Source organism: Chiloscyllium plagiosum, chromosome 1 (genome assembly GCF_004010195.1).
Source record: "Chiloscyllium plagiosum isolate BGI_BamShark_2017 chromosome 1, ASM401019v2, whole genome shotgun sequence".
Classification (NCBI taxonomy): Eukaryota; Metazoa; Chordata; class Chondrichthyes; order Orectolobiformes; family Hemiscylliidae; genus Chiloscyllium; species Chiloscyllium plagiosum.
The window spans coordinates 108,639,744-108,662,188 of record NC_057710.1 but is presented as its reverse complement, the minus strand read 5'-3'; the positions used below and the strand labels follow the sequence as shown (position 1 = coordinate 108,662,188).

The following is a 22,445-nucleotide window of genomic DNA, read 5'->3' as shown; positions in this document are numbered from 1 at the left end:
TCAACATCTGTCAGAGGCCACAAGCTCTCTCCAAGACTTGCTGGAAACAATTCTCAGGCACTGGCCTCATTAGTGGCCAACATCTACTATTGTTTAAACATACTGCTCTCCCCTTTGTGTTGGAGTATCTGTTGAAACTTTTTGATTAAAATCAAACTTGCAATTAATTCCCAGGTCTGGCCTCCCAAGCAAACCACAGCTTGTTTGTTCTGATTTTTTTTTCAAACACAAGCTGCTGCCCACAGTCCAAACATCATTTTCAGCTCACAGTTGTCAGTTCCAAACTAAAATTGATATTAGAACAAAATAACAATAAAGAAAAACCTGTAAGGGTTCTAACTCTCCAAAAGAATAATAAAATGAAACTCCTATCAATATGAAATTAGCAATTTTGCTACAAAGAGAGAGGAATTCAGTTAGAATAGAAATTTAATGCAGTTTCAATTTTATACAGCTCATTTTACACTAGTCAAGCGGACTTTTAAGTGTGGAAAATTAGTCTGTTACACCATGGGAGAAGTTGAGGGTTTCATTATATCTATATGACGTTGCTTTCATCTTGCTGATATCATGTAAATTATATAAACTAGGACATCTTGGGAAAAAATATCTTTTCAGTATGAAACTGAACTACGTTTAAATGCTAACCTTCATGAGGACTACATTATGTGAATCAAAAAACACAATGATACATTTCAATCCTACAAAAATATACTTTGTTCATGTTGACAAGCTGCCTATTGTGATCAGACTATCAAACTTTCAATTTTTACATCACGTTTTGTATTGATGTTCATTTTTCCATTGTTCATGTCCTGTCAAAGGAGATCATGGATGTTATTTTACTTGCTCGGTATAGCCACATATTTTTATTTAAGCTCAGCAAAAAGACTTGTACTTCTTTTGATTTAGCATGATTATAACAATGTACAGTAAAACAGCATTGCACAGTAAAACAGTTTAGTTATCTTTAGCATATTTCAGCAGCACATGAAAGTGCATCATTCATTATAACCAGAGTGCTACCTAAAATAAAATTAACTTACATTAGGGAAACTCCTGTTAATAAAAATACAAAATGTTAGATTTAATATTGTCTGCCATGTAGAAATTTTCATGGTTCCAAATTTTTTCAGATCTTGACTTGCTATGCCACTAAAATTTTTGTGGAAGTTTAGCGGAAAATCCAAGGAAACTCAGGTTTTATTTTAAATAAAAACTCCCTTGGATATTCAATAAAGAAAGCAATAATAAAAATCTAGTGTTGGCTTACAATAACTTAATGACAAATAATTTCTGTTTTTCTTAAATATATTCTTTCTTCCATTTTTGGTTTTGTCATCATTTCTTTCCTATAAATTCTATGACTTCCAGCTACTGTTAAGAACCTTATGAATAAGGTGTATATATTATAAATAATCACAATATTTGAGCCTTAGAAGAATGGAATAAAATTTGTGCACTGAGTACTCCAGAATTTTCAATATATCCTCTCAGCAGGTAAGGCTCCTGATCAACAAAATAAATTAAAAGGATTACTCTTCATAAATAAATTACAAAAAAGATGCATGCTCTTTAATGGAAAGAGCTTATAATTATTAAAATTAGATTTGGCAAATCAATTCACAATTCTAATTGTACTTAAGACTTCCGTAGCACTGTTAACTTCTTTAAAAGTCATAATTTATGTTATTTTTGCTATAATGCAGAATACACACAGGTATCACGCTCTATCATTCTTGCAACATCTTTAGTTCACTAGAAGATGAGATAGTGAGGACTGCAGATGCTGGAGAGTCAGAGTCGATAAAGTGATGTGCTGGAAAAGCACAGCAGGTCAGGCAGCATCTGAGGAGCAGGGGAGATGACATTTCAGACAGGACCTTTCATCAGGATTGTGCTTTATCCAGTGCCACACTTTATCGACTCTGTCATAGATTGGCAGCAAGGATTACTTTATTCACCAGAATTTCATGCAGCATCATCACAATTTCAGTAACTATAGAACATGGGGTCAGATGCTAGGCTTCTTCTGCAACTTGCTTCTTAGACTCACGCTTGCTTGTCTCTGTATATTACTGAGATTTTTTTATCAAATTAACTTCCTGTTACATTAGTACATATAGTTACTGACCTATTAACTGCACCAAGTCATGATTTTAGCCTAGAGGTTTTCAAAATCCAATCCATATATTTGGTTGTTTCCTGTTAAAGGCCTATTCCTGTTGCATGATCATTTGACGTTCTCATCATGATGGTCATTCGAATAACAGACAGGGTGCAAATATATCACTGGTGCCTGATTAACATATTGTAATAAGGACCTGACCTGGCTATGTGAGAATTTAGGCCACCTGCCCTGCAGATTGACTCAAAATTATAGACAGCAAAATCCAGATATTTAGCAGCACAAGACTTTCTATTTCCCAGTCATAATTAGCTTCAAGATTTCAAAATAATCAGATAAATGACTTTAAATGTGTAAGTGTATGGAAAACTCTGAGAGAAACAACCAATGAGAATTCATAGATAAGAAAGCAAACATTTACCCTGCTCACCACCTGGTTTAAAGAGTTGGAATTGTCCCTATTGTGACAGCTAATAATAGCAAAGTTGTACCATCTACAGGGGATCAATTCCGAAAGCAAAGCCTAACACTGACTATCGTTGATATCAGTTAAACACTACTTAGTACATTTTTATGGTGATCTTTTCTCTAACATATTAAAAGGAATGCTTACTTGTTCAACTAAGTAAGTCAACAACAAGCTTAAAAGAGCTGACAGAAGGAAATTATATGAATGCAATAAGCACTCAACAGCTCTACATTATCACCAGCGTATATTTATATAGAAATAAAATTAAAAAGGATTTCTACAATGCATATAGTATACCATTCAACTGGAGCATGTTATCTTATTTGCTGAAAGCATGTCAGAAAATGTATCTGCATAAACAATGTTTCTTGCAAATTATGTCCCAGAACAGGCAAGAGAAAGAAAGTCCATCACATGATGTGCTATATTCTCACTTGTCCAAGTCCTGTGTCACAAATTGTTCACAAGAGCCCTAGGACCCTCGATGAAGAAGATGGCCCTTAAATAATCTTAATCAAAAACACTTCCAAAATACAGTTAACTGCTTTAAAACTATAGGGAGATATAGTTGATAAAAAGGAATACAGAAACAAAAAGAATGAGAATGCAAAAGCAATCAATGAAAGAAAAGGAGAAGAGTGTTGTATTACATTCCACAGTCATTATGTACTTATGCCTTTAAGAGAAATGTTCATAATATAATTACTGTATCATAAAATGTGACCTGTGGGTATAAAGGTCTCATACTCCATTCTACTTCAGTTGACTTGAAGCATGATAAGCTTTTGAAAGCACACTGCTCTGTTGTAACCGATAGTTACCCCGACACTTAGTTGCGTGTGAATATAATTCGTCCGCATAACAGTAGCACAATAAATGTCTGTTGAATTCTTTAACACCACAACATTCAACCTAGTGTCTTGCATTACAATTGTTAACATAGGCATTGCTATATTAAATAAACCAACACATTTGAGGCAAAGTCACATCATGCTAACAATGGTGGACATCTACAAAAGATATCCATATCTTCATGGGAGACATTTGAAAAACTAATTAAAGACCAGTCAGACAACAGCTTTTGACAGCATAGAATTCAGAAAAAGGGACATTTTCTCACTCTCCAGCTGCTGCAGATTGTAAGAGTACAGACATGCAATCAAATCTAAGGATAGTGCATTAAAAATTCTTTCAAGATTCAAAAAATTTAGAAGTAAAGGCTATAGATCTGCACTGAAACAACTGACCTTGAGTATCTGACCTTTGTAGCTTCCTTTGAAGAAAATCAATTACGTGGTTTTGACAACAAATGCCAAAGTGTTCCAAGAAATCGTTAGTTATTTCTACTATTTTCTGTCTTCAAAGTGGCACAAGAATGAAAAAAAAATTGTGACATTTTAACTCCTTTTTTGTTATGAATGTCACCTACAGATAGAAAGCTAATACTACAAACCTGTATGTTTTAACATAAAAACTTGCAATTCTTAAAGGAAAAAAAGGATAATAAGAGGAAGAAAAAAAATTGAAAATAAATGCAGAGAAAATAAAAGAAATATATACTGCATTCCACTTAACCTGAAAAGAGAAATGGAAGGCAAAAACCTAATTAGGAACTGGGAATTCATTGCCACCTTTATTGAATTACAACTACTTAAACAACATAAGCAGTTCCATTTTACAGAACAAATGCCACTGCCAAGGAGGAGCTTTGCATAACTAACACATTCAGTCTTCCTATAACTAATCAGAAAAATTCAGAAAAGATCTGGGAATTTCTTGAAGACTAGCTCAAGGTAAGAATTAACTTGCAGATTAACAGACTCTGATTCATATCACAAGACAGACACCTCAAATGGGTATGAATGTGACTTTCCAAACAGAACTGTCATAGAGCCACTTTAGGTTGGCCACCAACTTACATCAATTAAAGCCTTTAGGAAAAATACTTTGAGAAAGAAAAGAGCAAAATCATTGAAGCATTACTTGATGGTGGTTGCAAATATTAAGCAATAGTGTCAGATCAACAATAATTATATACTATTCATGCAGTGAACTCTATTGGTATGATCAGCAAAGTGCACCAAACAAATTAAATTTGTCATAACTGTGGTATCTCACACCAACACAAAAGTTTCCCAACTTTTCTTGATATCTTAAAACATGTGATGGCAATGGTCGCTGGCCATACATGTGCACAGAATCTGGTTCCAAATACTAACCACACCCCAAAACAAAGCACAGCTGATGGACAAGATGATACACGCCACTGCACTGGCAGTCAATCAGGAAGTTAGGAAGGCATACTAACCCAAAGACATCAAGGAGGTTTAGAATCAAGCAAATAAAAGGCTAATTTTAGGAGCTGACCCAGCTTTCCAGACTGTAAACCTCATTCACCATGTTGACAATCAGAACGTTTTGCAACCATTAGTATCATATATCCTGAAAAGGAAGGACAAGACACACTAGAAGTGAAAATTGACATGGGAGCAAGTGCCAACATATCATCATTACATATCTTGAAAAACATGCAGGTTTTACAGTATAGTCTATGAGAGACTGGCTCACAGCTCACATTCACATGATGTTCCATCCACACCCTGGACAAAAGTAGATTCACAACCAACCTTTTTATTATGCATGGGAAAAATTATATCCTTATCATAGATTACTTCTCTAAATTTCCCCCTGCTTAATAACTTAGCAACACAACACGCATGGTCACTGCTGACATAATGAACACTACGACCAGTTTAGTGCATATCCCAGAATGGATATTATTTGACAACGGACCACAGGTCACCGGCAAATGACTTCAAACTTTCGTACTGAGTAGAGTGTCTCCCTATTACACTGTACCTCCACAATGCATGCTTAAACAGTCTTGTACAATTCTATGACCATTAGTTATCAGTTAAGGTCTTCACATTCCATTGCTCCAATCTCATGCAACACTGTTGAAGGAGTTACCATTCTCAGCACAGCTTATACTCATTATCGAGTGAGATGGACCTTGCCCAGAAACTGGTCATCTAACTCTTCCAAGACACCTGACATCTTCTTAAAAGATAGAGAAGAATGAAAGGAATACACTACAAATGAGTAGGCAAAGAATTACCAAAACTATGCACTGAGCAGAGAATGCTATTGACAGAATATACGAATCCCTGCAGTACGGAAACAAGCCCTTCGACCCAACGAGCCCACACCAACCTTTTGAAAAGCATCCCACTCAGACCAATCCTCTTACCCTATCCCTGTAATGCTGTATTCCCCATGGACCTAACCTACAAATCCTTGAACATTATGGGCAATTTAGCATGTCCAATCTACCTAACCTGCACATCTTTGGATTGTGGGAGGAAACCGCGGCACCTGGCCGGAAACCGCACAGACTGAGGAGAATGTGCAAACTCCAAGCAGTCAGCAAGCCCGGGGGTGGAATTGAACCCAGGTCCCAGCACTGTGAGTCAGCAGTACTAACCACTGAGCCACCGTGCTGCCCTTAGAATTACAAAATGTAAATAATCAGATACCAGGAAAAGGTTTCTTGAATATGCAGCCAGCTCAAATAATTTGAAGTCATTACTGATCATGGTATGAAATTGCAAATGAACAGAAGGCAATTCAGCAAATAATTGGACACCAACCATGCACAAAAAAAAAGAACCCTCCAATGATGGTGACTGAATGATAGTGTTAAGTAATAGCAATCAGCAATAAACAACCAAGTTGTCAAACAGGTGCCACAAAGTTAATGCATATCCCTCTAGGTGGGTGCATGATAACCAGATCAGGATAATTTGCCAAAACTTCAAAGCGTTACATTAATGTTTGAAATATTGATCTTTAAACTCTATTGTTCTGTTTATATAATTAGCAAATTGACAAAATGTGCCTATGTACAACCATGTATTTCTGTTTTGGGTATATTTTTATCTTGGGTAAAAGAGAGATGTTGCATTATGCCTCATGGTCAGTATGTCAGTACATCATCTCTATATCATATCATGTGGCCAAAGGTTGTAGAGAATGGATAAGAAAAACAGACGCATATTAACCTTCTCAGCAGTACATAACAAATCGTGAGTTGCATTTTGAAAAAGTGCAGTTGAGTTGTTGATTTGGCCAACTTTTATCTTTCCACTTGCAAAACAGATTACCTAATAATTTATCCAATTTCTGGTTGCAGAAATACACTGATGACATATTGTCTTCAAAGCACTATATTAGCATTTTAGTATTTTGGCACCTCCTGAGGTTGTCAGATTTACATTATATATTGTTCAGTATAATGTATGACTTATGGCAGCTTTAATTTAACACCGTCAACTCAGTTCTTGGGCTGACTGAAAGCAAAATACCAGTGTATATATTTACAACCTAAGTCATTGCTCATCCTATGATTCTTTACTAATTACAATTGTACAATCAGAGGACTTCAGAAAACAAATAACACATTCAGCACATCTCCTCCGGGAGAAGCCAACATACAATGCAAATGAAGTTCAATCTGCAAGAGAACTCTCAACAGCATTTAGATTTTGTTACCACGTAAAAATGAAGCAATGACCATCATTAACTCCCATTCTGTGAATGCCTGGGCCAGGTAAGGGAGGTGTCCTGATAATACTGTGGTGGAGAGGGAACTTCCATTTCTGGCATTACAACCTCTGGGAATCCACTGGAAGGTCACTCAATTTATATGAAAGTATCCCATGCAGCAGCGGGTAATCTTGATGCCTGCAAAATGGCAATTTGGGTTGGAGGTGATCCTTAGTTGACCCCTTAATTGACCCTGTTGGCCACACTACTGATGTTCCTACTATTGTTAACATGATACAATGTCAGGAAAAGTTCAGTTTCCTGTCCCTAAGCCATCTTCTACCATTTTATGACACCTTCCATCTTTCAGTTCATCACCAAATGGCTTGTAAATCCAGCCTTCTACATCTCCATAATGTTTACACCTGTTCTTTTTAAATGCTCCCTATACTCACCAGTCACTTTACAACCACCATTTTTCTCAAAGGGAAGACAGATGCTACACCAAACACCTTTTTCATTTTTAGATTGAAGCCAGGAGATAATGGAGCTGATTTCTGAACAGTGAGGCCTAGCACTCTATCTCCAGCAACATTGGTGATCACTCATCCACTCCCAACATTTACCTGCAAACCGCAATCCATCAGTACCCAATCAAGCATTAATAGTTAGCAGAGAATTCCCAACAGTTTTTGACATAAAGCAGAAGGTAACCTGATGATGTAAATATCCAAGTAGGTTCTGGTATATTTGAGCAGGAGCCAAGATGTGTATGACCTTGACACAGAGAAAAAACAAATAATGACTTGTTTACAGAGCTTGAGATATATTTTAATGTTCATGTAATGTCTCCCAAAAAGTCACGGCAAATGATTAGGAAAAGTTACGCATTAAAATCCAGACAGGTCTAAACTCACTGCAGGATAACTTAGACCAAATGACAACTGCAGAATCTGCAACCTTCCTCTATTTCTTCAGAGGACAAGGCAATCACTTGATTCAGTATGAAGAATATAAGCAAAATACTGCAGATGCTGGAACTGGAGTTCTGAAGAAGAGATCAACTAGGAGAAAGTGAGGACTGCAGATGCTGGAGACCAGAGTTGAAAAATGTGGTGCTGGAAAAGCACAGCAGGACAGGCAGCATCAGAGAAGCAGGAGAATCGACGTTTCGGGCATAAGCCCTTCTTCAGGAATGAGGCTGGTGTGCCAAGCGGGCTGAGATTAAAGGTAGGGGGGAGGGAATTTGGGGGAGGGGCACTGGGAATACGATAGGTGGCAGGAGGTGAGGGTGAGGGTGATAGGTCGGAGAGGGGATGGGGGCGGAGAGGTCGGGAAGAAGATTGCAGGTCAAGAGAGCGGTGCTGAATCCGGGGGTTGGGACTGAGATAAGATGGGGGGAGGGGAAATGAGGAAGCTGGAGAAATCTACATTCATCATGTGTGGATGGAGGGTTCCTAGGCGGAGAGACCCCAGACTCAAACCATGAACTCTATTTCCTCTCCACTGATACTGCTAGATCTGCTGAATCTCTCCAGCATTCTCTCAATACTTCAACATAACTCAATATGAAGGCTTTGTACAAAGGTTGCAGATCCAAAGGACAAAGGAGTATTCATTCAGGTGACTCAAGCTTAATGATGTGAGCATTGCTCAGAATCCACATTGATTATAAATCTTGTATGGATAGGGTTGACAGTCAGAATCTTTTTTCCCCAGAGTTGAAGTGTCTAATATTAGGGGTCATGCATTTAATTTGAGAGGAGGAGGGCATGAAGGGCAAGTTTTTTTTTTACACAGAGAGTGGTAGGAGTGTGGAATATGCAGTGGTGGTGGAGGCAGGTATGATAGGGGCATTTAAGGGACTTTTAGATAAGCACATGAATATGCAAGGAATGGAGGGATATAGACCAAAGGCAGACAGAAGGGATTAGTTTAATTTGGTATCATGTTTGGCACAACAGCATGGGCTGAAGGGCCCGTACCTATGCTGTACAGTTCTATGTTTTATTAGTGGTATCTAGAAATCTAGTAGCCAAAACATTTACATACTCTTATAGCAATAGCACAGTAAGCACTCAGTTATCCTCTTGCAAGTAAAGTTTTCAATGACCAGGAGCTGCCTAGGATCCCTGGATTGAAATCAGTTCAACCCATGTCCATTCCAAGATCAGGAGATTAAGGCCATCTATATCCAGAAAGGGATATTTTTCAGCTGAAGTCTACATCAGGCAAAAGGCAGAAAACGTGTTAGAAAATCTATGCTATGATAACGTGTTTCTACAAACGATGGTAATAAATCACTGTAATATTTTATGCAAAGATTATTTGATGTCTGGACTTTTTGTATGGCATTAAGGAAAAGATAAAGGACTGGTGTCAGGTCTCAATGTTAAAATGTGATAATTTTCTGTGAGAAGCAAGGATTTTACTTGGACCATGATGTGTTTGGCAAAGGAAGAAAAACTTTTGAAGGGTGAAACTTTCTAATAATAGTTCTGTATTCATCAGTGAAGATAAGCTCAATAATCAATCTTGTAACTACAACGCAGCCATTGCTATTGCCCATCTTCTTGTTCTTCACTGGTCAGGAATTCAACATCAACTTAATTATCACATTCTAAGGTTGATAAAAAAAAGCCTTTTCAGTACTTTGAAATGAGTATGTAATATGAACTTTAGCACAATGCTAACACTGTGTGACACAGTGAATGCTGTTTGTACCTTACAGCTTGGTTGCAGAACCTCTCCCCAGCAATCAGCTGAGCTCCTTCAAACAATTTTGGAAACACAAGAGGTAAATCTCCTGAGAAAAATCTCAGAAAGTGCACCTGGGTCTATACATCCCAGTGGATACAAATTGTTGGGATGTCTAGCTTTCTATTATTGCCACCTAAGTAATCTAGTTTCCCCTACAGTCTTCTGGCGCTAAGTATCTCTGGCAATACAGTAAACAAAGAAAGATTCCATTTGGGCATTCATTATGTAGATGTTCTCCTCCTCAATATTTATGCAAATTTGGAATGCTTTCCAAAGACACAACTAAATGTCGAATCGTAAAATCCCTACAGTGTAGAAAATGGTCATTTGGCCTATCACATCCACACCGACCCTCTGAAGAGCATCCCACCCAGTCCTAAAATGGCCCATTGTAACCCTGCATTTACAATGGCTAATACACCTAAACTGCACATATCTAGACACTACAGGGCAACTTAGCATGGTCTACCCATCTGACGTGCACATCTTTGGATTGTGGGAGGAAACCAGAGCACCCAAAGGAAAGCCACACAGACATGAGGAGAATGTGCAAACTCCACAGACAGTCACCCAAGGCTGGAATTGAACCTGGGATCCTGGCGCTGTGAACACAGAAGTGCTAACCGCTGAACCACCATGCAGACTCCTGAGATGTAGGAGATGGATTCTTGAGAAATGGGTAAAAGTACATGTAATATGGGCAAACACCTGAACAAAATTCTCAATGATCTGTGTTCCACTACCAAGATTTTTAAACAGTGGTGCACAATGTCAAAGACAATAAAGGACAGGTAACTTAGCTGCATCATTTATGTTTGACTATCATTGGTTGTTTAGGGGGAACTTCAGTGTACACTTAATTTATATTCAGGTGCTTCTCCAGTGGAACCACAGCATGAATCAGCTCAGTCAGATTTTGATGGCTCCATAAATGCACAAATCTCAAACTTTATTATCCATCAAAGCATGAATTCAGGCCACCAAGTTGAATATGCTGCAATCGAATTTTGCATAGCGAGCACTGTTGTTTATTGAAAATAAAGAAAACTTTGAATTGTTTTGTGAAATGCTTTATTAAATAAATACACATTTAATGGGATGAGATGCTCTTCAGAGACTTAGTGTGGATGTTTTGGGTCAAATGGCTCAATGTTTCCACATTGGAGGGATTCTATAAAAAAAACTCAGACTTTTCCCACAAAGCTTGTAAAATGTGCAGCTTAACTACAAAGATAGTCAATACTGATAAGTAATTATGATTGAGTAAAGTTCTTCCATTTACACAATTGTAAGACATTGCTTGATTTAGTGTTAAACCATTTTGATCAGTAGATCCAGAAATGGTATTGAATTAGTTCATCACATTAATAGCAGCAACTGGCAGGGTGCAGCTGGCCTCTGTATCCCTGCAATAGAATGGAAAAGGTCAGGCAGAATTCCTTACCCTAGTTGCTAGCTACTCAGCCGTAACAACGCTAATGGTAGATTAGGCTGCAAACATTTACTATCAAGAATTCTACATGAAGAAAGGTTTCTTAGGTGAAGTTGTGAAGAGGCTGCCAGAACCAATCAAACAGTAACCAAACACGAAGTATGTAGAATCCTTCTGAGAGAAGGGAACTGAAGCAGATAAAACATAAGCAAAGAGGGGAGGGGATGAACAGTTTACAAAAAGAGTCCACTAACCAAATTGAAATGCTATTAATAACCAAAAAAAGTACCTGTACTGCTGCATGTTCTCCTCTCAATTATGTCAATATTTAAGGCTAAACATAAAATTTTAAAATTTAAAAAATCTTATTACTGGAGCTCTAACAGATGTTGCTTCATCACAATTTGGGTCTGACATAAACAATTAGTTCCAGAAGGTTGAAAGAGAAGATTCATTAAATAACTGCAGGTCGGGGATTTCCAAAGAAATTTACCTAACCACTTTTCTTTATCTGATATTAATCACTGAAGCTTGAAGTTAGAAGCATCTATTAAACAAGGAAAAATAAGTGGGTAAAATTCAAATAACTGTTTAATACATTTTTCACATAGTCTGATTGTTTCATCTTATATTTCAATGTTGCATCTCAGGATATATTTTATAAAGCTTCTGAACCCAGTGCTGAGCTCTATGATGTATTCATTCTGCAAAAAACTTAAATTACTGTATTCAATGAAAGACAAATGGCTTTTCAAATTGTAGACCAGAAAATAATTTAACTTCACCAATTAAATCAATGGTAAGTGAATTAAAGAATTTTTTTTATTAAGTTTGATTAAGGCAAATGCTGAAAGAGCCAGGTTTTTGCATGAAAATGGCAAGATTGGTTGTCTCCACCATAACCACAGCAATCTGTGCAATTTAAATGATAGACTAAATCCAAACCATAAAATACCAATGTATCCTATTTTGTACATCATTAGCATTTGTGTGTACTTCAGTGCCTCAAATAAAGGAATGGTGCATTAGTTTGTAATTTAAACTCAATTTTACTCTTCTAATAATATTCCATTCAATACACCCCTATTACCTCTTGAATTTGTTTGCCTGCTTGTGTTCCAATATGATTGGCATATGTTTGCATATATTTATCGTGATAACTTAGCTTTTACACTAATTTTCAATGCAATTTATGTTGCAACACAATCTTCAGTCCGCTAATGTGTTTTTGAATAATGTACCAAAATAGAAATAAAAATAATTAAAAGTTGAGTGATTACGCAAATCTATAGCAGATAAAGCATAACGTGGATAAATATGAGGTTATGTACTTTGATAGCAAAAACATTGTAAGGCAGATTATTATCGGAATGGTGATAGATTGGGTAAGGGAGAGGTGCAACAAGGCCTGGCTGTCTGGATGACCAGTGAGCTCAGAATCAGGGGTCACAGTCTAAGGATATATTTAGAATTGAAATGAGAAGAAATGTTGTCACCCAGACAGTAGTTAGCCTGTGGAATTTGTTGCTACAGAAGTGGTTGAAGTCAAAACATTGAATGAAGGAGTTAGATATAGTTCTTTGCACTCAAGGGATCAAAGCTAGAATAGGGTAATAAGATGGTCAGCCATGATCATACTGAATGATGCAGCAAGCCGAAGTGCCAAATGACATACACCTGCTCCTATTACTATTATTATTGATATATAATTAAGTAATATTACATAATACTAAAATACTAATAAATGCTGTAATTTTCATGCAATTAAATGTAAACAAATCAAAGCTACTGATTGCACAATTGGTGCTTGTAAATTTATCAGTAACTTTTCTTTGTTTACATTTATTGCAAAGAGTACAATATTTTGCCAGTAATGCTGAAAACTTCTCCAGAACTAGCCCCAGTCATATGTTCCCGTATGCGAATGTCTGCTGACACCCCAAAAATATTCTCAGTGCACATGTGTAAAATGTGCAGTAGATCTGCCATTACTGCATGATATTGTTCCATTAATGTTCACTCATACTTATTGTACTTACTTGGGTGCAATGAAGAATTACCATATTGATTCCCAGGATAGCAGGACCAACTTATGAAGATTGGTTTGGACTACGTTCACTGGAATTTAGAAGAATGAGGAGGGATCTCATAGAAATCTATGAAATCCTAACAGGACTAGACCAAGGTGAATGCAGTAATGATGATCTCATTGACCAGGGAGTCCAGAACCAAAGGTCATAGTTTAAGGATATGGGTAGGCCTTTTAGGACTGAGATGATGAGAAATTTCTTGCCCCAGAGAGTGAAGAACCTGTGGATATCTCTGCCACAGAAAGCAGTTGAGACCAAAACATTGATTGTTTTCAAGAAGGTGTTAAATACAGTCCTCAGAGCTAAAGCGATCAAAGACTATGGGGAAAAAGTGGGAACGGGATACTGAATTGGATGATGTGCCATGATCTTATCGAATGGTGAAGCAGACTCATAGGACCTGCTCCTATTTTCCATATTTCTATGGCTACATCCTTGACACCATAACCCAATTATTTTCACCTATCGCCTTACTCAGTTACCCAGCTTACCCACCTGCCCACAACTAACATCTCACCCACCTCACTAGCTATCCATTCACTCTCTTATCTATTTACTAATTTGACAATATTTAAAAACTGAACTTTTAAACTCACCATATGGCAACTAGTGCTGTTAAGGGAGGGGTTGTCTCTGTCTTCTTCGATTCTGCTCCTCTCTAATGGAGTAGGAATGCTGCACTTCACATTTCCTTGACAACTATGAATGAAAGATGCAGAAGAAATACAGAAAAGAAGCAGATTGGAAAAGAAATTGAGCACAGCAGCAATCTGTTCATCACTGAAATATTTCAAGCAATATATAAAAAAGGACCCAACTCAAATTAGGACATGAGCAGAGGGACTGGAATGTTTATGTGTATAAGTCATTGAAGGCAGTAGAACTGAGAGAACCATTTAAAAAAGCATTGAGATTCCTAAGCTTTATTAATAGAGACTTTGATTAAAAAAAAGCAAGACAGCTAGATGAAATTTGTACAGAATACTGGTTCAGCCTTTACTGGAGTAGCAAGCAGTTTTGGGTATTAGTAGGAGTGACCATGCACAGTTCTTTCACAGACAAAGTCTATCCACACTGAGATCAATAAAATGATCAAAGACATCATCAGCAGAACTTGTTTAGTAAGCACTGATGCTCAATTGTGTTCCACCAGGGCTACTCAATTCCTGATCTAACTAGAATCTTGGTTCAAACACAGACAGAGAGCTGAATTCCAGAAGTGAGGTGAGAGTGACCCAATTTGACTGAGTATGGCAACAAGGACACTGAGCAATATACTCCATCATGTCATACTAAATTAGATAGACTTCAAACAGATCTAGCAACTCAAAATCCACAAGACATCAATGAAGAGCTGTGATTCTTCAGCAGCAGAAATGGACTAAATATGATTTAGAATATCCCTCATTCTACCCTTTCCATCAAGGCAGGGAATCAACACAGATTCAATGAAGAGTGCAGCAGAACGTCAGGGTCAACTGAAGGTATATATAAAATGAAGTTGTCAATGTGGAGAAGCTGGAACACAGACCGACTAGCTGTCAAACAGCATGCTGTATACTCTATGACTTTGATAGACAGAGGTAAGGAATTCCATAACCAAAAGATCAGATAGAAGCTCTGCATTCTTGTCATGCCCAATCATGAACAACAGTTGACAACTACTCATTCCAGGAGGAAGGTCCACAAATATACCCATACTCAATGATCAGGTTCCCATCAAAAGATAAGGCATTTGAAGTATGTGCAACGATCTTCAGTAAGAAGTGCTGAGTCGATGATCCATCTCAACCTTCTAATCATATTTGGCAGTCTTCAGCCACTACAATTCTCTCCACATGATATCAAGAAAAGGTAGAAGACACTAGATATTATTAAGTTCGCTGATGACACAATGGTAGTGGATCTCATTAGCAGGAACGACAAGTCAGCATACAGAGAGGAGGTGCACTGGCTAACAGATTGGTGCAGAGCCAGCAACCTGTCTCTGAACATGGACAAAACAAAAGATGGTCGTTGACTTCAGGAGGGCATGGAGCGACCACTCTCCACTGCTCATTGAAGGCTACTCCATGGAGATCGTGAAGAGCACCAAATTTCTTGGCGTCCACCTGGCAGAGAATCTAATCTGGTCCCTCAATATCAGCTCCACAGACAAGAAGGCACAGCAGTGTCTCTACTTTCTGTCTGACTTGAGGAAATCGCATCTCCCAATCCCCATCCTCACCAGATTCTACAGAAGATTCATTGAGAGTACCCTAAGTAGCAGCATCACTGCCTGGTTCAGGAATTGCACTGTCACAGATCATAAGAACCTACAACGGGTAGTGAGGACAGTTGAGAAGATCATCGGGGTGTCTCTTCCCTCTATTACAGACATTTACACCAAACACTACATGGACAAAAGAGCTGAATTGCAGAGGTGAGGTGAGAGTGACAGCTCTTCACATCAAGGCTGCAGTTGACTGAGTGTGACATAAAGGAGCCTAGGAGAAAGTGAGGACTGCAGAAGCTGGAGAGGTCAGAGTTGAAAAGGGTGGCGCTGGAAAAGCATTGCAGGTCAGGCAGCATCCAAGGTGCAGGAGAGTCAACATTTCAGGCATAAGCCCTTCAGAGCAAAAAGAGTTAATGGGAATCTGGGGAAAGCCCTCTACGTTTTGGAGTCATATCTAGAAAAAAGAAAGGTGATTGTGGTTGTTTGAGGTCAGTCATCTCAGCTCCAGGACATCTCAGCAGGTGTTCCTCAGTATATTGTTTGAGGTGCAACCATCTTCAGCTGCTTCATCAATGACCTTCCCTTTATCATATGATCAGATGTAGAAATGATGTTCAGCACCATTCATGACTGCTCAAATACCAAACAAGACCATTTGCAAAAACAGCAAGACTGGACAAAATCAAGGTCTGTGTTCAACTGTGAAGTCTGTTATAGGCACATGGAATTTTACTTATTTTATTCCATTTCTGAAATGACTCTTAGCAGTATGGCTCCTGAGGTCTGTTGATGACAGATTCTGGGTGAGTTAGCATGGAGGGTGAAAGCATTAAACATGGAAAGTTGCCGATGAATGAGTTGGCACTGTTTGAATAGGGGCTGGAAGGTACTATGGGGATGCTTGGGAGATAATGGGTTAGTATGAAGGTCATAGGAGGTGACTTAATTGAAACAAGTAATATCCTGAAGGGACATGCCTGAGTCGATGTTCAAAGATTTTGTCTCTTGAGGGAGAATCTAGAGCTAGGGGCCACAGCTTAAAAGTTAGGGGGCAATTTTAAAATTGAGATGAAGAAGCTTTTTTTTTCTCAGAGTTGTGAGATTTTGGAAATCCCTTCCTCAAAAGGCAATGGATACAGAATCTATAAACATTTGTAAGGCAGAGGTAGATTGATTTTTGAACACCAAGGGCATGAAAGATTATTGGGGATATGTGGCAACGAAGAGATGAGGTTAAAATCAGAGCAGCAATGATCATAATTGTAAATCTGGACCCCTGGGAGGGGCCTCTCGTTTCCACGATCGGTCAAATAAACACTAGCAGCTCGGTCTCCTTTAGCAGGTTTTAACAATTTATTACGATGCCGTGCATAGGTTATCCAGCAACAAAAGGGTTAAGCACCTCTGTGTATTCTGGAAAAGCTGTGCAAAATTACTTGAAACAGACAATTTTTATATTGTTCTTAAGAAATAGTACAGCCTTAATTACAGAATAAATCCAATAAAGTGTAATAAAGTGACATTATGGACAGCAGGTTAACCCAATAGTATTTCCTGGGAATCAATGTTGTTTTGCATGTCATATCTGTGCACCTGCGTCTTTAAGGTTAGCTAAGATGGGTAGTAATGTCCTATCTGACTTGGTTAATTCCATACTGTGAAGGGAGCGTTGTCTGCTCATTTTTGATTCAGTTAGCTCAGGAATGTAGCTTTTAGCAGGGTGAAAAGCCATTTTAAACACAGTGTTAATTTGCAGCCTAAAAGCCATTTTATGTTGCTTTATGTGACTTGCATTAAGAAGCCACTTTGTAGTTAGTAAAAATATGCATTAAATGGTTGCTTCTGACAACAGCCTAAATCCAGATTTTAGATCCTCATAATGAATGGCCGAGCAGGCTTAAAGGGCTGAGTGGTTTATTCTTCTCTCTTGTTCATACATTTGTATGTCAGATGTTCATTTGAGCAATCTATTCCTGGGGAATGGGGGGGGGGGGGGGGGGGGTGGGTGGTGAGGTGGGTTGGGGGATAGGGTGGAGGATGGGTGTAAAGTTAAGAAATAAAGGGTCAATTATTTCTCAAAACTATTGGGACAAAGTCACAGACAACCTAGGTGGGCATCTTAACCAACCAGTTTCAGGATATGGCAGCCAATGTAGTCAAACTGCAGCCAGTGTAGTGCACTTGGCTTTAATGTCCAATCCCTGGAATGAAATTTGTGTAATTTGGGACAATTTTTCTAGGCTTGTGAGCTGGGCTGGAAAATTTTGCAACTCAAACTAATCTCGCAATGGTAAAAATCCAGCTTCTCTCCTCTGACTTGTATTCCATTATTTTATAAAACAAAGAACTGCAAATGCCACAAATCTGAAACAAAAACAGAAATTGCTAGAGAAATTCAGGTCTAGCAGCATAAGTGGAGAGAAAGCAGATTTAATCTTTCAATATCGTGACCCTTCTTTGGAACAGAGTCCAGTTATGATGTTTGCTTCAATTATTATATTCTAGTTATCATAGGCAATAGTCTCCAAATCTGAAAGTAAATAAAAGATACTTAGACCATAGGAGCTTGACATTGGAGCAGAAATTAAGCCATTTAGCCCATCGACTCTGCTCCACCATTCAATCATGACTGATAAGTTTCTCAACCCCATTCTCCCACTTTCTCCCCATAACCCTTGATCCCCGGGATAATCAAGAACCAATCTTATCTCCATCTTAAACATACTCAATGACCTGACCTCCACAGCCTTTTGTGGCAACGAATTCCATAGATTCACCACTTTCTGGCTGAAGATGTTTCTCATTATTTCCATTCTAAAGGTTCTTCGCTTTACTCTAAGGATGTGCCCTCGGGTCCTTGTCTCTCCTACCATTGGAAACATTTTCCCAATATCCACTCTGTCCAGGTCATTCTGTATTCTGTATATTTCAATTAGATACCCCCATTCTTCTGAACTCCATTGAGTATATACCCAGAGTCCTCACATTTCATTCCTGGGACCATTCTTGTGAACCTCCTCTGAACATGCTCCAACACCAATACATCCTTCCTGAGATATGGCCCCCAACACTGCACACAATACTCCAAATGTGGTCTGACCAGAAGCTTATCCAGCCTCAGAAGTACACCCCTGCTTTTATATTAAAGTCCTCTCAAAATAAATGTCATCATTGTATTTGTCTTCTTAACTACTTACTCAATCTGCAAGTTTACCTTGAGAGAATCCTTGACTACAAGTCCCAAGTCTCTTTGTACTTCAGTCTTCTGAATTTTCTCCCTATTTAGAAAATATTCCATGGCTCTATTCCTTCTACCAAAGTACATAACCTCACACTTTCACACATTGTACTCCATCTGCCACTTCATTACCACTCTCCTAAACCGTCCAAAACCTTCTGCAGTCTCCCCACCTCCTTAATGCTACCTGTCCCTCTACCTATCTTTGTATCATTTGCAAACTTAGTCAGAATGCCCTCAGTTACTTCATCTAGATTGTTAATGTATGAAGTGAAAAGTTGTGGTCCCAACACTGAGCCTTGTGGAACACCATTTGTCACCAGCTGCCATCCTGAGAAGGACTCTTTTATTCTCACTCTCTGCTTTCTGCCAGATAGCCAAGCTGCTATCCATGCTAGTCATTTGCCTCTAACACCATGGGCTCTTAACATAAGCAGTAACCTCCTGTGCGGCACCTTGTCAAAGGCCTTCTTGAAGTCCAGGTAGATAAAATCCATTGGCTCTCCTTATTCCAACCTGCTCGCTATATCCTCAAAGAATTCTAGAAGATTTCTCAGATATGACCGCCACTTGATGAAACCATACTGACTTTGCCATATTTTGCCATACTCTTCCAAGTATTCAGAAATCTCATCCCTCACAATGGTGTAATGGGTAACATATTGGCACAGATAGATGGTTGAGAGAAAGTGAGGGCTGCAGATGCTGGAGATCAGAGCTGAAAATGTGTTGCTGGAAAAGCGCAGCAGGTCAGGCAGCATCCAAGGAACAGGAGAATCGACGTTTCGGGCATAAACCCTTGGGCTTATGCCCGAAACGTCGATTCTCCTGTTCCTTGGATGCTGCCTGACCTGCTGTGCTTTTCCAGCAACACATTTTCAGCACAGATAGATGATTGTCTTGCTTACAGGAAGCAGAGAGTAGGAATCAATGGGTTTTTTCCAGGCTGGCAGGACGTCGCAAGTGGTGTGTCACAAGGGATTGGTGTTGGCGTCTCAACATTTTACAATTTAAGGCAACTAAATTTGCTGTTGACACAAAGGTTGGTAGGAAAGTGAGTTGTGAAAAAGATGTAAAGAGCCTACATATGGATATGGATAAGTTAGGTGAGTGCACAAAGATCAGGCAAATAGAGTACCTTGTAGTTACGTTTGAAACTGTCCACCTTGGCAGAAATAATATAGAAGAAGCATATTATCTAAATGGTGAGAAGTTGCAGAGTTCTGATTTGCAGAGAAATCTGCATCCCCTAGTGCATGAATGACAATGTTCATATGTAGGTACAATAAATAATCAGGAAAGCAACTAGAATGTTATTGCTTATTGCAAGGGGAATTGAATGCAAGAGTAGGAAGGTTATGCTTTATCAGGGTATCAGTGAGATTCCATCTGGAATATTGTGTATAGTACTGGTCACCATACTTACAGCAGGATGTTAATGTGTTGGAAGCAGTTCAGGGTAAGTTGACTAGACCAATACCTTGAGTGAGCAGGTTGCCTTATGAGGAAAGGCTATATAAGATAGGTCTGTATCCTCTGGACGTTAGAAGAGTCAGGGTGACTTAATTGAAACAGGTTAAGATCTTGAGGGGACTTGACTGGGTGGATGTTGGAAAGATGTTTCCTGTTATGGGAGAATCTAGAACTATTGATCATAGTTTAATAAATAGTGGTCAAATTTAAAACAGAGATGAAGAAACATTTTTTTCTCACAGAGGGTTGAGTCTTTGGAAATCCCTTCCTCAAATGGCAGTGGGTGCAGAATCTTTAAACATTTTTAGGACAGAAGTAGATAGATTCTTGATTACCAAGGGGAGGAAAGATTATTGGAGATATGCAGGAATTTAGAATTGAGATTAAAGTCAGATGAGTCATAATCTTATTAAATAGCAAAGCAAGTTCAAAGGACTGAATGCTTTATTTTTGTTCCTTGTTCAAATGTTCACAAGTCTGCTTAATCTCAACAGCAACATGGCAAGTGGACCAAAATCATGGGTCTGCCCTATTCATGCTAACTCACATAATGACTGAACCTTAATTTAAACAATCTAGAAATAAGAGTTTGCATTTGGTGATAATGCAAACTATATGCTGCAGTAAATTGTGAAATGCTGCAAGACATAAATAGGTTAGTAGAGTGGGGAGATAGGTGAAAGAATCAGTAAGTACAATATAGAAAAGCTTTGGAGATTTTTTGGCAATAAGAATAGGGTCTAGAATTACACATTAATTGCAAATGTTTGATGTACAAATATACAAGCCATTATAGGTGGAAGCACAAATGGACAATTTCATAAAAGAAATTCTTGATTTTGTATCCAAAGACATGAAAACAAGTAATGCTGAAGCCCAATTACACAATAGTTGAAGTAGTGTTAATATATTAGGTGCCCCATAATATGAAAGATCTAAAAGCAATGGAAAAGATGTAGTATCATGAAAAGAAGCTGGGCAATAAGGGATCATTTCACTTAAGGTCTGAAGTTCTGACTGATTGAAATTTTCCAACATTATGAAGGCCTTAAAAAGGCAAGTATAACTAAATTGTTTCTACTGATGCAAGTGGGGGTGGGGATGGGGGGTTGGGGAAATATAGTAGTGGCTCTCATAAGCGAGACTACTTCATGAACTAAACACGGTAAGCATTAGATTCATTTTGATGAATGGAGATTTTTTTTCAAGATAACGTATGAAAAGATAATTCTATGGGAAGCCATTAGATGAGTAAGGTTGAACAAGGTATCTTGAGAGAATCACCACCATGACTGAATAGACAAAACAGTCCAATTGTTTGTTGTAATGCTCTATGATTCTATAAAGAAATCGCACAACACCAGGTTAGAGTCCAACAGGTTTAATTGGAAGCACTAGCTTTTGGAATTGTAAAACACAGAATTTATAGCAGAAGTTTACAGTGTGATGTAACTGAAATTATACATTGAAAGATTTTCAATGTATAATATTAGTTATATCACACTGTAAACGTTTGCTATAAATTCTGTACCTTACAATCTTATACTCTACAACCATCTGATGAAGGAGCAGTGCTCCGAAAGCTAGTGCTTCCAATTAAACCTGTTGGACTATACCCTGGTGTGGTGTGATTTTTAACCTTGTACACCCCAGTCCAACACCAGCATTTCCAAATCATAAAGAAATTGGTCTATGTACTGTTTTCCAATCACATAGAGAAAATTAATTCCTAGATCAAGATAATTAAATGGAGTGATCAAAAATGAAAACAAACCTGTGATTATATACTTGCAACAGTAATGACCTAAGGGCCCATGTCTGGACATAGTAATAATGCAATAAACATAGGGCTGTACATGTGAATGGATAACAACAAGCAGACATCAACAAGAAAATTTCCAATTTAAAGCCTTTTGAGGCAGAGATTAAAAGTATTAGAAGCAAAGAAACCATGATTTAATAGTGTGGCCACTAAAGATTAATAATTAGTGCCAAAAGTTAATAATAAAAAGAAAGAATATTTGGATATAATCCTAGGACAGTCATGTAGAATGAATTATGTCTCCTCAATTGATGAGAGAAATAAAAACCATAT

At 38.2% G+C, this 22,445-nt stretch overlaps 1 protein-coding gene across 4 annotated transcripts in view; it reads right to left on the bottom strand.

The window, feature by feature from the left end:
• ppargc1a (peroxisome proliferator-activated receptor gamma, coactivator 1 alpha) overlaps positions 1–22,445 on the bottom strand; it is a 697,135-nt gene that overhangs the window by 328,720 nt on the left and 345,970 nt on the right. The window contains exon 2 of one of the 4 annotated variants that reach the window (XM_043693984.1): positions 14,021–14,123. The exons of the other annotated variants lie outside the window; for them this stretch is intronic. Coding sequence (XP_043549919.1) covers positions 14,021–14,023 — 3 coding nt within the window. The 5' untranslated portion in view covers positions 14,024–14,123. The remainder of the gene's footprint in view (positions 1–14,020; positions 14,124–22,445) is intronic. 4 annotated transcript variants of the gene reach the window in all.